The sequence below is a fragment of the Diabrotica undecimpunctata genome, chromosome 2, assembly GCF_040954645.1.
Source record: "Diabrotica undecimpunctata isolate CICGRU chromosome 2, icDiaUnde3, whole genome shotgun sequence".
In the NCBI taxonomy this organism is placed as follows: domain Eukaryota; kingdom Metazoa; phylum Arthropoda; class Insecta; order Coleoptera; family Chrysomelidae; genus Diabrotica; species Diabrotica undecimpunctata.
In genome coordinates this window covers 47,778,790-47,793,820 of record NC_092804.1, presented here as the reverse complement: position 1 = coordinate 47,793,820, position 15,031 = coordinate 47,778,790, and the positions used below count along the sequence as shown (strand labels likewise).

Genomic DNA, 15,031 nt, shown 5'->3' with positions numbered 1-15,031 from the left:
AATTAAGTTAAGCCTATCATTGAATATTTAATTCTTCTAATTATGTGTTGGTTTTTCTGGAAGCCTTATTGATTCTTTTAGAAGGTTCGTTATATTTCTCATCGGCTTTTTCAGAAATTTCATCGATTTTACTGGAAACATTTCCGAATTTCTCATCGGTTTTTGTAGAAGTTTTTTTCTAGATTACCTCCTCTGCTGACTGAAATTCAAATGGCTCCATTGTTGACGAACGATTAAAAATTAACTAATACAAATAGGTAAAGATATTACCAAAGCATTCCTAGTTATAAAAGGTTTATCACAGGGTTGTTGCATCTATCCAATTCTACTTAAACTATACGCTACAGAAGCTTTAACAGAATAAGGTAACAGATAGAGGTAATATGGAGTACATGTTAAGAAAATTAATATTTTTTTAATTCTAATTTATACTGCATAATAACATGAAGAGTGTAATACTAATATGCCAGTTTTGTATATTTAACTATGCAGATAAGCTTTTGTTCTTAATCTATTCTTAAGTAGTATTATAAAATTAGTACTTTACTCACAGAGCTATCGGAACAGCTTTGTAGAACGGACAGATCACAGATGAAAAAATGGCTTAAAAACGGAAACTTTATGGAAAAAGAACATACTAAGACTCGGAAGCTGAAACGTCACATCCTGAAATATCAAAGACCAAGAAATTATACTGCAACTCTGAATTCTAATCAAAAAACTGGAACACCATAAAATACATATATGCACCATATCAGAAACTAAGAAATAAGGCAAAAAGACACCAAAACCATATACTATTTTACAATGGAATTGAGAAGGATGCTCGAGCTCAGATACGAGTAGCAATACTTCACAAGAAATTTGAAAACGGTAAAGAATGAGTTAAATATGTAAACTAGAATATCAGCTACAAGAAATGTCGTTCATGGAAAATCCATTTTCTAAGTATCTATGTACCTGGTGTAAGCAAAGCAATGGAAGAGAACGATTCTTTGACACGCTATGAGACCTATTAGACAACATTACTAATTTGGTCAGTGCATTTGTAATGGGCGATTTCAATTCAGGAATTGGGATTACCGCCATACCAGGAATTATGCAGAGATTCAACTTAGGAAAGACAAATGGAAAAGGATGAAAACTAACAAACCTGTGTGCCCATAATAAATTACGTACAAACAATACCTTGACCACAAATATATATTATACCAGAAGCTTAAAGTCAATGATCCACTTTGTAATCAGTAACAGAAAACTACACCCTAGCCACATATTTGACATAAGAACGCTAACGTCAGCAAATGCTATCACACAACATAGTTTGTGAATATAGTGAACTGGGATATAAATAAAACTAACTGAACATACAAGGTCACAAAAAGGTATGCAATATGATAAGAGAAAAATAGAAGAAAATAAATGATGACATTCAAAAAACATTATAAAACCTAAAACTTGGACAGAACACTTCAATAATCTGTACAATGACACCGATATCTACACCGAAGAACAAGACCGAAATAACGTAAATATTGACGAAGATATTGGCAATGACGAAGATATAATCATTAAAGAGGGATAAATAGCAACGAAAATAGAAATAAAGAAAATGGAAAACATGAAATCTCCAGGAACTGATGGTATCAATAACGAGCTTATTATATACGGTAGCCTAAAAATCTTGACAGAATTGACAAAGATATTTCCAAAAATATTAAGATATGGTAGCATACCAGAGAAATGGATAATAAGCGTAACAATACCAATATACACAAAAGGACTAAAAACTGAGACCTATAATTACAGAAGAATAACGTTGCTCCAGTCTACATCAAAATTGTTAACAATATCCTGTCACAGAAGTAAATTAACACCATTGGCATATCAATTAAATAACAAGGATTTATTACCAATAGATTCACAACCGACGCGATCTTCATATTACAACAACCAAAAGAGAAGTCCAAAGAGTTCAACAAACCTTTGTGAATTGCTTTGTGAATCTCAAAAAGTGTTTGACAGAGTCCAACTGAAAGACGCAATCCAAATCATGAAGTTGAAAAAGTAATATTCAGAGAACTCAACAGTTGCAATAAAACAAGAGTAAAACGGAAGATGGACTGACCAAAGAAATAAACGTGTCGGCAGGAATGAGAGGGCAAAGTGGGCAGAGGGATAGCCTTAGTCCGAAGCTCTTTAACATGATGATGGACAAGTAAATTGAAAGCGTAAATAAAACCAACACTTGAAAAAAATGGGAAACTGAGCTTTGAGTATCGTCTACTATGCGGATGATACAATAATTATAACAGAAAATGAAGATGACCTCTAACGCCTACTTTACAGATTCAATTTAACAGTACACAAATTAAACATGTTAATATCCCACGAAAAGACCAAGTCAATGGCTATAGCAAAAACCTCATCGGATGTACACTAATGATTAACCAACAAAATAGAACAAGTCATGCATTTCAGTTACTCCGGAATAGGATCATAGATCTAGGATCTAGAATTTAGAAGACCAAAAAAGTTTGCCAATAGGATTATCTTCATTGGAAATTACTCTTTTTCGTTAATAATTGCTGGCGACGAATCTTGGAGTCATTATTTTGAACCACTCATTAACTTTCATCGATGCAATGGAAACCCGCAAACCAAAGAAGTTTAAAGTTCAAACTTCTGCAGACAAGGTCATGTTAAAAATTTAACAACTTATTTTAGAGCATGAAGGATTCTTGCTCATAGAGTTTACAGAACCTACAGTGCATGCTAACTTCTATAACGGAATTTTGAGAAAGTTCAGCCTCGAGGGATGAAGTTAAAAAACGCAGGCTAAGTGGTTAGCAAACTTTTCAGCTTTTTTCTGGTTAGTTCTGGGTCATTTACCATTTTCCGTATGGATTGAGGGAATTAGGAGTTAGGATCTATTAATTTTTTTATAGCCTTCTATAATGAGCATTTGGTTAAGGTAGTTGGCAAAGTAGATGGTATTGAATAAATTCTTGTTCTTTTGAGTTCTTTTCAGTTTTATCGTTGCTCTGCATATATTGCCTTATGTCTTGGTGACCTTTTCTTTGCCAGATTTTCCTAAGTCTCCCTTTGTTAGCGATTTCATCTTTAATAGAGTGTTGGTGAGTCATGATTATTGTAATACAAATTTTTTCTTTGATTAGGCGTAAATTGCCGTGCATCTAGCTGAACTGAACTTGTGAAGTATTCTACGGCTGCGTCGATTTGGAAACTAATTTTTAGTGTGATATTTGATTACAGTTTTTCATCTGAGATAGTTCTAAATTGGTCCCAGTTAGTAAAATAAAATATTTATTTAAAGAAATAGAGGATATTAGAGCATCCACTCTAAAATCCCAATTTATCTATTTGCGATTTCCATATTTTTGGGTCACTGAAAAAGGCGTTTAAGGGTAATTTTAAAATGCTTTAAAAGCATTCTTCAAGCAGGGTATGCATTAGTTGAAAAACAATTTAATATGCGCATTAATTATTTGTAGATATATTTTCCAATAATTTTTTTCTAAACTAAAGAAGGTTTCAATTGAACAAGCCTAGTAGTTTAAATTGTTCCTTTCTACTTGAAAAATTTGTGGTATACATTTTAATGAATTCTAGGACCCAACATACAATCATATCGTCTGACACACAGATTAGTGTTTCTTCGACCTCATCTACTTTGTTTAGCAACTGCAATTTTTTAGTTAGTTAGATTCTTAATAAGCAGCTTATTTCTTTACCGTTATCGTTAGGTAATTTATTATTAATGTAATTTTGATAGCGATTGTTTTTTATATTAATGTTTTTTTCAATTAATCATATTGTATTTTTAATATTATTAATTTATTCGTTTTTATTTTAGAGTTGTGTAGCAGGTTGGTTCAGTCATTATAGTTACAGATGTCAACCTGTAGATTATTCACGGCAACCGTTAGCCATGCGGGTGAGTAAACGCATAAGTAATTTTGAATAACAACTAAGATTTTTATGCCCGTAATCACTATTTGGACAAACTGGTAAAAACCGTTAAAATAAAAAAAACGTGCTTTTATATCATAAATAAAATATTTTCACAATAATCAAAATTGTATTCCTAAAAAGTGGTTTGTGAAACATCCTTTTTGGATTTTTTCCAGTATATAAAGCTTTCCAAATTAAACCTAAAAATTAAAAACCACCAACCAAAAAGTGTAGTTCATTTATGATAGGCATTTTTTCTATAATTTGCGTCGGGGTAAGATCGCACCAAAAACTGTAAACATGAAATTTGTCTTACAATTATAAAGTGAAAATTAGGCATAAAATTAGAATAAAATGCATACATTATTTCCAAGGCATACTCTATCCATCTACAAGGTTAGATTTATAGTTAACATAAACGTTTTACTAAAACAATAAAAATAATAATATATGGTCAGTGTCCGATCTTATACCTACATATGGGGTAATATTGAACAGAATGTCAAAATTGTACGGAACATCCATTTGTCCCAATACAATGTAAGTTCGAATCCTGTTCTTTCCCAGTGAGAAAATAAATAGTCTGTTCAAACGATGGCAGTAATTTAGTATTTTTATTTAAATAAGTATTGTTGTAAAAACAACATATTTATAATATTGTAATCGTAATATAGTTATGTTATTAACTTGTGCGCTCAGATCGTCAGCCCTCGTGTTAATGTGTTTGCGACCCTCTCCCTCATAATATCTCTTCACCCCGCGTTATAGGACTTAGGACAAGGACAGTGCTAATTTGCCTCTCGGCAAGCACAAATGTTGGAGAGGATAAATTTATTACCAAACTTTCCACATTTAAGGGAGACGTACTTGAACACCTAATTGCTTCAAAATATTTATTAAGGACCACTAAAGCAATAAAACACTTAAGACGTATTTTTTCTTCGATTTATTTATAGTGAACTTAAGAGCTGATTCTACATTGATAATTATCGCAATTCTGATAATACTAAAAAGAGTTATACAAATATCATTAGCTTTACAGTGCTAGGAGGCAGTAACAAAGATACAGAGTATTGAGAAAAACAAAACTGTTTACGGTTTAACACAAATACCGGTTTCCGTTAGCGCATCTGTGACTCATGAACTTTTCGACAACACACCCGGTCCTTACTTGCTGAGAGGCAAATTCGCACTGTCCTTGTCCTAAGTACTATAACGCGGGGTGAAGTGAGATTATGAGGGAGAGGGTCGCTAACACATTAACACGAGGGCTGACGATCTGAGCGCACAAGTTGATAAAATAACTATATTACAATTACAATATTATAAATATATTGTTTTTACAACAAGTATATAACATAAAATAACGTAATGCTTATTAACAAAGCTGTGCATAAAGGAAAGTTCTATTATAACTAAATATATGCGTAAATAACTATAAAATAAAATTTAATTTCTGGTGAAACCTAAAAAAACACAAAACTAATATTTTTATGCTATATATGAACCTTGACAATCCTTCTCAGGTTCTCGTTAAATTCTTGTAATTGTGTCTTTCGTTACCGTATCTTCGTCGTGTTCCTCGGGCCAAAAAAACTGAGCACTGTTATGCTTAAGTTTTAAACATTTCACCAGGTATTCATCGTTCAATGTATTTTCTATGACTTATCCTAAATAGTATCTAAAAACCTTTTTTGGGCAGTATTTCAGCAAAACCCAAAAATTAACATCAATACAAAAGGCACTTGTATTGTTCTCTCCAATGAACTGTTTTGATCCAGAAAATCTATGTCATCATCTGAGTCTTGAAAATTTTCCTTCATTCTCCTTCACTTTCTCTACTGCTTACTCTATTATTAATTTTCTTCTTTATCTTGGAATCTTTTTGCTTCTTAATTGACTCTGCTTTTGCAATTTTTTCCTTGACCTATTGCAGAGTTATCACTTCTGCTTCTGCTGCAATTCGTCTTTTGTTTTTTGGCCTACTGCATAACTGTGTCAAATAAAAGATCCTGGAATGAAGCTTCTCTCGGCTGAACTTTTAAAAGGCGTCACTTGGTAAAGCTTCTAGTATGTAAGTATTAACATTTTTACCTATACTCTTGCCTCCAGGAATTGCAACAGTGTATTTAGCTGCATTTTTTGCGGTTGTTATCGCTTCCAGGCATCAGTGTGATTTTTTTGTTGCGGAACGACTTTCGCATTCTAAGAATATATTCCCGCTTTTTTTAAACCATTTTGAATTATGCCTGATTTCAAGTCCTTTCATACATCTCTTACCTTCTCTGAAAACTTATTTTTGGGAAGTTTTATTCCAGATCCAGTAATTTGTCTCTGCCAAGCCACAAGTTTTGCATTCCAATTAGTATTAAATGATTTTAATACAGCCAATTCAAGTGACTGGAGATGGTCTGAGGTGTGCGCGGGTAGCTTGAGTATTGTAACGTTATTCTCTTCAGCCACTTGTATGACTCTGGAATCCACATGTGTGCTATGACCATCATACGCTAGTAGTACAGGTCTTTCAGGACCTATAATAACAATGAAAGTCTTTATTATATAATTTAGGAATATGTCTGCTTCCATCCACCCGTTTATGCTTGCTGCATAACCGATTTCAGAACCGTCATCTTTACCTGCTATTCACTGATCCCAGACGTATTTTCTTTTAAAAATGATAAAAATCTTGAGCGGAGGAGCTTTCTCTTCTGCAGCAGTAACTGTTGATAGAGTTGTCATATTCTCTTTTCGCGGACCACGTTTTACGCCTGAACATACTGTACCACACCTTTTTCTTCAATTACTTTTGTCTTTCAGAGATCCATGGAGAGACTAGTCTCATCTAAATTCCACATTTGGGTAGGTTTTTCGTTAAGTTGCTCGTCGTCTAAGATTGCTTTCAAAAATTTCAAATAATCCCCAATAACAAATGGATCTGTCATTTCTTTATGAGCAAACTCCACGGCCTGTGGAGTTTTTGTTAATACATTATGACGTATTTTGATGGCTCAAACCCCGGGATATTGTTTTTAAAAGGGATTTTTAATTTATTTTTGATAACAAATTGGACCACTAGAAGAATCACTTCTTTTTGCGAAAATCCAAAGCCTCATCTTACTAATGTTCGGAGACCATCCGCTAACACTGCTTCTTGTGCAAGTAGAATGGCCAGGTTTTTAATGTATAAGTGTATATTTACATTTTCTATAATTAGTTTAGATCATGATAACAGTTATCACTAAACGTTGTAGAATTTCTAAAAAAATCTTGCGTTTGTCAATTACTTTCATTTCGGTTTGGTAAGATGTAGCAGTGACTGAGGTACAAAACTATAAAAAATAATTTAATATGCCCAAATTGTTGTTATAGAAAGCAAATTCATTTATTTAGAAACGAGCTATTATTTTTCACTGTATTATATTATTAATTAGTACGCTTCCAATAGATTATGTTATATAGAAATCATATTATATTAAATCTGATCCATTTAAAAAAGTCTATAAAAAATTAAATTATTAATTGTTGCAAAAAACTTGTCAATACTATCTCAAAATAATATCAACATCAAAAACTAAAGTCAATAATAACGCAATTAATGCAAATTATCCCAGTTAAAGATGCTGACCTTCAAAGAGGAACTTATTTATTTTATATATTCATCATTAAGCTAAAATACAGTGCGACGTCTTGATAGTGGAAAGCTATCTTAGTGGCTTAGTAAGCTTAGTGGAAAAAAACAGGTGTGGTCCATGACCTGTTCCAAAAGATTTTCAATGATTTTGAAAAATGCAAATTTCGTTTCATTTAGTTTTGTAACTAAAGCCTACTGCAATGTTTATTTTTAAACCGGTATTTGGTGGGTTTTTCACAAGCATTCACGTTTAATTAATTTAGCAAAAAATCGAAGGAAGAAATTTATATATATATATATATATATATATATATATATATATATATATATATATATATATTTATATATATATATATATATATATATTTATATATATATATATATATATATATATATATATATATATATAAAGGAATGTTTGCAATTTTATTATTTATAAAGGGGTACAATACAGGGATAGAGGGTGTCAATTCGCTGTTTCAAAATAAAATTGGTCGTATCTCGTAAAATACCAAACATCTCAAGTTTCTCTTAAACGTCTAATTAGAACCTTTAAAGAATCACCCTGTATATATGCAGTATGTTGCCAATAAAAGGAGTACATTTACTAATTTGAAACCCGTCGACTTTGGAGAAATATCCTGAAACAAGTCGGTTTTTAATCGATTTTTTAAATAGAAATATATTTTTAGTTTATTTATATTATTAAAAATTTTAATTATTACAATAAATATTATTATTTATTAACTACGAAAAAAATCAAAGCGTGTCCTCAAATTGATGACCCTTACTAAAATACAATGAGAAAGAAGAGGAGCGAATTTCCATAGTCGTGAATTTTCAATTCACAACTGTTCTTTGAGTTCATTTCTTTTGGTATAAGTTAGTTTTTAGGAATTTCCGTAAAATGAAATGAACAGTTAAATCTGGTGAACAAGTTGGCCATTCTATTGATACTCTTCCTCTTCGAACTATCCATCGATTTAGAAAGGCGTTGACTAAATAATTTCTCACCAATATAGTATAGTGTAGAACATACCATCTTGCTGGAGCCACAAATCATTTCTGTTTGGGAACAAGCGGTTTAATTCTGGGAAGAAGAAGAATTGCAGTAATTATAAATATTAAGTCAGGAAGTGACGACATCATAGTTAAGAAATCGTTGATTAAAATTTTTACGGCTTCGTGGTAGTCTTCGACTAAATTCTTAATGTATTGATTATAGTTAGTGGAGAAAAACAAAAAACAGGTTAATTTTTACAATTTAATCAGTTAATAAATAAGCAAAAATTGTTAAGCCGAAAGACTTTTGAGATTTGATTTTAATATAGGGTCTCTGCCATCCTCTTATACATATTTCTGGATTGAAAACAAATCTCTCCCGTTATAAAAGTATAATTATAAAAATAATTATATAGGACGTTACAACGCCATCTACAGGTGTAAAGTTACTTGGCGAAACTAAATTTAAATATTTGTCTACTGCACTTTTTACACTATATAGAGCAGACAGATATACATACACCTAGATCCCATGGATATTAATTTGGTCAAAAATTTATACATCAATCAAACAGCGGTCGTAAGGGTCGTAAGATAGTGAGACAAACCAAGTAGAAATTCAAAGAGGAGTCAGACAGCGATATGTGCTGGCGCCACAATTATTTAATGTGTACTTCCAACTGATATTTCAGGAGGCACTATGGGAAAGAACTGAAGGTGTAAGGATTGAAGGGAGAATCATTAATAACATAAGATTTACAGACGATACCACAATCATGGCAGAAAATATAGAAGATTTACAAATTTTTATATAAATCATTAAAAGAGAAAGCAAAAGGATGGGATTTGCAATGAATATAGATAAAACCAAATACATGGTGGTCTCAAAAAGCTCTATTGACAACATATATCTGATATTGGAGGGTAAACCGTTAGAGAGGGTCGACAAGTATAAATACCTCGGAGTAATTATAAACTTACAGTTAGATTAAGATGAGGAGATAAAGGTCAGAATTAAAATAGTTCGAAAAGGATTTATAAAACACAAGTCAATGTTTACAAATACAAAATTGAGTATGGTTATCAGATTAAGGTTCGTCGAATCTTATGTGTGGTCACAACTGCTACATGGGGTAGAAGCTTGGACTCTGAAAGCCCAATCCGTAAAAAAATTAGAGGCATTGGAAATGTTGCTATATAGGCGTATTCCAAAAATTCCTTGGACTGCAAAAGTCTCAAACAAAGAAGTGTTAAAACAAGTTGGACATGGCAGAAAGCTAATAAACACAATTAAAATAAAAAAAACATGTGGGCCACATACTTCGCAACGATAAATACTGTCTTCTGCACGTCATCATGTAAGGAAGAGTAGAGGGAAGAAAAAGCTTGGGAAGAAAGAAGAAATCTTGGCTGAGGAATATCAGAGACTAGACTAACCTCAGTGTTAAACAGAGATTTCACGTTGCAAAAGATATGGAAGCGTTTAAATAAGTGATCGCCAACCTTCGTTAGAAGTCGGCACAATAAGAAGAAGAAAGCAGACAGATTGATAAATTTAGTGATCAAACACATCGCCGCTGTTTTTGAGAGTTTGTAGTAGAATTCGAGGCAGTCGTTTTCACGTGGCTCCCAAGAACTTCAGGAGCTGAAAGAAAACGTCCATAGTCAAATACGTATGTTCGCTGAATGGGCTCTGTAGCAGTTAGAAACTGATTCTAACTTTTATCGAAAAATCATCTTGAGTGATGTGACCCGTTTTTGGATAAATGGATAGTTCAACAAACAAAATTTTCAAATTTGAAACGTTAACAATCCGGATGGGAAACAAGAACGTCCCATACATCCCGAAAAAGTCACTGGTTAGTGTGGATTTCATCATCGGTTATTTATTTGAAAACGACCTTGGTCAGATTAATACTCTCAACCTCAAGCGCTGTAGGTCAATGATTAACAACTTTTTTTAATCTAAATGGGATGATATGGACACCAGCGACATGTGATTTCAACAGGATACTGTGCTGTGCTGTACAGCTCATGCCACATTAGACATTCTGCACGAGCGATTTAAGGGTATGGTCATATGGCGTGGTGGTGTGAACTGGCCATCGAGTTCTTGCGATTTGAACCCATTAGACTTTTACTTGTGAGGTTTTCTTAAGTCGCAGGTCAATGCGAATAAGCCACAAACTATAGCGGCCTTGAAGGCCAATATAACTCTTGCAATCGGTCAAATTCAGCCTGATTTATGTTCCACGAAGGCTCGACAGATATTTGAACGATATTATATCGAGGCGTCGAGAGGCCTTTCAAATAAATAAAAAACTGTCGATGATATCTCACACAAATATTTTAAAAAGGTAGGAATCGCTTAAGTAGAGATCATGTATAACTAAACTACTTTAGACGAAAAACTATAGCAATTAAGTACATCTCTTTTCACTTGTCGTGACAAGAGGCAAGAAGCGCATGTTTGAAATTATTTAACTTTGTAATTTTGTAGCATGCACAAAATTATGTTTTATCCGTGCCTCCAGATATATGCGGCAAGCTGCACAAAAAGTTGGGTCTTGTAAATAACATACCGTCATTTGGTGAAATTCTATAATAAATTTTAGGTTTTACAGTTATTGATGATAATATTAAAAAAAAAACAACTATTTTTATGTATTTTGAATAACGAGCTTAATTAAAGAAAAATATTACGTGATATATTGTTATTTAACCAAGTTCAAATTTGACATATTCTATTATCTTGCGCATCCAGTAATATATTGGAAAAGATACGTAGGATTAATTTAAATTTTTAAGCTCATTTTTCATTCCAAAATAAAATATCGCAAATAAATCTTCATTAGATTAGCCGATAAATGGAGGTTAATGTCCTTTTCCTTGGAATAAATTTTATAGGTTATAATAAATGACTGTAATTTGTATAAAATTGCGAGACATTAAAAAAATATTTATAATTATACAAGTTAAAGCCAAGTAATAAATGATTATAAAAATAATATTATCTGCTCATTCTACGTTTTATCGCCCATACCTGCTTGTATAATTCTTTAAAATACTGTGAGGAAACAACATAAAGAGAGTTTTATACGCGAATGAATCCAACTTTTTTACTTTGTTTAGGCTCTGTGCCTCTTCAAGGGTGAGTTTTTATTTGTTGGATAAACGTGAATCTGCATATTGTCGCTCTATGGGACTAAATGGAAGCTGTAAAGCAGAAGTGCCAGAAGGATTTCCTACCTTTTGGACGCCGGTTGGACCAAGCCCGCTACTAAGTGCAAGTTCCATTGGGAAAAACGGTCCTTTTCAGATTATTGGCCTTTTTTGTTTTGTTCGGTTTAAGCGCTTGGAGGATAGCTGTGGCTGTGTCCTCGCCTAGGATCAAGTATCGTTGTGCAATGAGCTTGGGAAACGATAGAAAACCAATCTCCCCCTCTCCTTGTGATTTTGAATGCGACTCTTAGGGACTGTACGGGGTGCTCTCTGTGTTTAGTGTTTGGTGTGTGTGGATGTGCGAATTTGTGTAGTTATTGGTTGTGTGTTGTTTCTGGTTTCGTTTCGATGTTTATATGTTTAGGATTTGTGAGCTTGGTGGAGGTAAAGTGTGTGTGTAAGAGTAAATGATATGTGTATATATGAATAATGGATGTGTGTGGGTAAATGATAAGTGTATATATGAATAGTGAATGTGTGTTGTGTATTTAGATGCGGAGTTGAGTGAAGGTTTGGTTTATGGAATTATTGTAGCAGGAGGTTGATATGGCGTATCCATACAATGTATTGGACATTAGGTTTAGATAACGAATCGTGTTATTCCTCTTTTCAGATTGTGTCTGTTTTGTGTTTTTTTGTTGGATTCTTCGGTGTGGGCATTGTTGTGAAAATGCCGGGTGGCCTCCATTACAGTTGGGACATTGGGGATCACCTATCGTGGGCCATGCAGTAGACCTGTGTTGTTGTCCACAGAATGGACAGATAAATGATTTTTTGGGGCATTCGTTATTGAGTTTTCCGCTTTTGCAACATTTCGAACAGTATTTTAGTCGAACCGGAACAGAATTGCTTGATCTTGGAATCTTGCATTTTGTTCTCCCTCGATCTTAATACCGAGTGCATCGGCGAATTTAGTTTCAGAGTTTGTGAAAACTCTGTTTTGTGAAAAATGAAAGAGGTGGTTGGATTTGTAGAGCGGGCAATTATACGAACTATTTTGGTGAATGGGAATTTGTTTTCGGATAGATTATCCTCGATAATTTTTTAGGATAGTTTTTGTCGACGCCGGCAATGACTAAATGAAAGTTTTGTTGATCACTGAATCCTGAATTTATAGAGATAATGCTATCTCTTTGGTGATTTGTCGAAGTTTTGCCGTGAGATCTTTGAGGTCTAGAAGTTTAGTAGTTCGTACGGAAGCTGCCTTTTGGGTTGGAAAGACTTTTATTGAGTTTAATTTTAAATCTGGGATTAGATCGTTGTCTTTGATGAGTCGATAGAATGGTCTCTGCTGACAGATGTCTGGGCGTATGTCCTCGATTTTGTAATTTTGGATCGTGTGTGATGATTGTTGTGTGTTTTGAGTTGTGGGTTGTGTTTTGGCTGTTTGTGATTGAGTAGGTGATGGTTGTTAAGGTGTGGTGCGTGTGTGTGTGTGGGTGTATGTATGTGTGATGGTGTTGGTTGAGTGTGTTGGTGAGAGTGTGTTTGGTGTTTGTAGGGACGTGTATATTCTTGTTTGTGACTTTAATGCCCATAACAGAATTTGGGGCTCATTCAGTATACTGCAACAAACTTAAGTTTGGGAATATGACTCATACATCGACGATGCGCAGTGAATCGTGTTTACTATTGTTACCATGGAAACCACCAGTGTACTGCTTGCCAGTGTCGTAGTTTGAGAAGTACGTATCGCAGAGAGTGTTTGACTTGTTGATTTGGTCGTGTTGGATATTTTATTAATTTTTTTTCAGATTAGTGCTTAGTATATTGGTAGTAGTAATTAGTGTATTATTAAGTCATTTAGTGTATCTATAGTGTGTTTATTTTAGTTATTAATAATAGTTATTTAACAATATGGCTTCTAAAAAGACAGGAACAAGATTTGAACAGATACTCTTCAAATCATCTCGAACAAATTGCAGGTGGCGAAAATCCGAAGACAATGGAAAATCCAAAGACGCTAGGAGTGTCCTAAAAAAAGTTATTATATTCGTTTAAAATAAATAGAATATTTAAAGCAGCTAATTCAATTTTGATTCGAGGGTAGAATCATAATTTATACCGATGATATAGGTACACAGCAGCCATACTGCACCATATCACTGGGCAGATCAAAGTGGAAAAACTTTGATCTAAAGAAACCGATTTCTAAGGGCAAAACGCTGATTATTGTTTATGCTGGAGGAGAGACTTTGTACCTAACGCTGTGTGCATTAATGTGCGTGTGAATTTTTGATTCAGGTACATATTTATAATTAAAAAGTCAATTGTTATAATAATAAAAGTAACGTAAGCCATAATTACTTTTCATCATCATCATCATCACTGGCTCGACAACCCTTTTTGGGTCTTGGCCTGTTCTAGGATTCTTCTCCATTCCGATCTGTTTCGTGCTTTTTTTCTCCAGTTTTTTATTTTTAAGGTTGTTATATCATTTTCTATTTGTTCTAAGTATCTCAGTTTCGGTCTTCCTCTTGTTCTTTTTCCTACTGGCATCTGTTTGAATATTTTGTTTGGTATTTTGCCTTCTTCCATTCTTTCTACATGTCCTATCCAACGCAGCCGTCCTATTTTGATGAATGTTATAATATCCGGATCCTGGTATATTTTGTATAGTTCAGAGTTGTATCGTCTTCGCCATATTCCGTTTTCTTTTGTGCCCTTGTATATGTGTCGCAAGATTTTTCTTTCGAAGGTGGCTAACAACGTTTCTTCTCTTTTAGTAAGTATCCAGGTTTCTGAGCCATATGTGAGTACCGGTCTTATTAGGGTTTTATATATTTGGCATTTTGTCTTTCTTGCGACGTTATCTGATCTTAGGTGTCTAATTAAGCCATGGTAACATTTATTTGCAATAAATATTCGCCTCTTCACTTCCTCCGTAACGTTATTATCAGACGTGACTAGGGATCCCAAGTATATAAAGTTTTTTACCTCCTCTATGTTGTATTCTCCTATTGTTATATTTTGTGGCTGCCTTATTTCTGCGTTTTTTCTTACCTGCATATATTTTGTTTTGGTCTGATTGATTTTAAGACCACTATTTTGTGCAGCTCGTTCTATTTGGTTGTATGCCTCTATCATTTCTCTTCTTGATCTTGCGATTATGTCAACATCATCTGCAAATGCTAGTATTTGCACGCTTTTATTAATGATTGTTCCTCGTGTATTGACTGTTGTGTCCCTCAGTATTTTCTC

General features: G+C 33.5%; 1 protein-coding gene across 8 annotated transcripts in view; it reads left to right on the top strand.

The window, feature by feature from the left end:
• The window catches only part of LOC140434504 (very long chain fatty acid elongase 7-like), a 354,979-nt gene that overhangs the window by 315,640 nt on the left and 24,308 nt on the right, over positions 1–15,031 (top strand). For all 8 annotated transcript variants that reach the window (XM_072522821.1, XM_072522819.1, XM_072522820.1 and 5 more), the window contains one exon: positions 3,878–3,958. In XM_072522821.1, the coding sequence (XP_072378922.1) occupies positions 3,878–3,958 (81 nt within the window). The remainder of the gene's footprint in view (positions 1–3,877; positions 3,959–15,031) is intronic.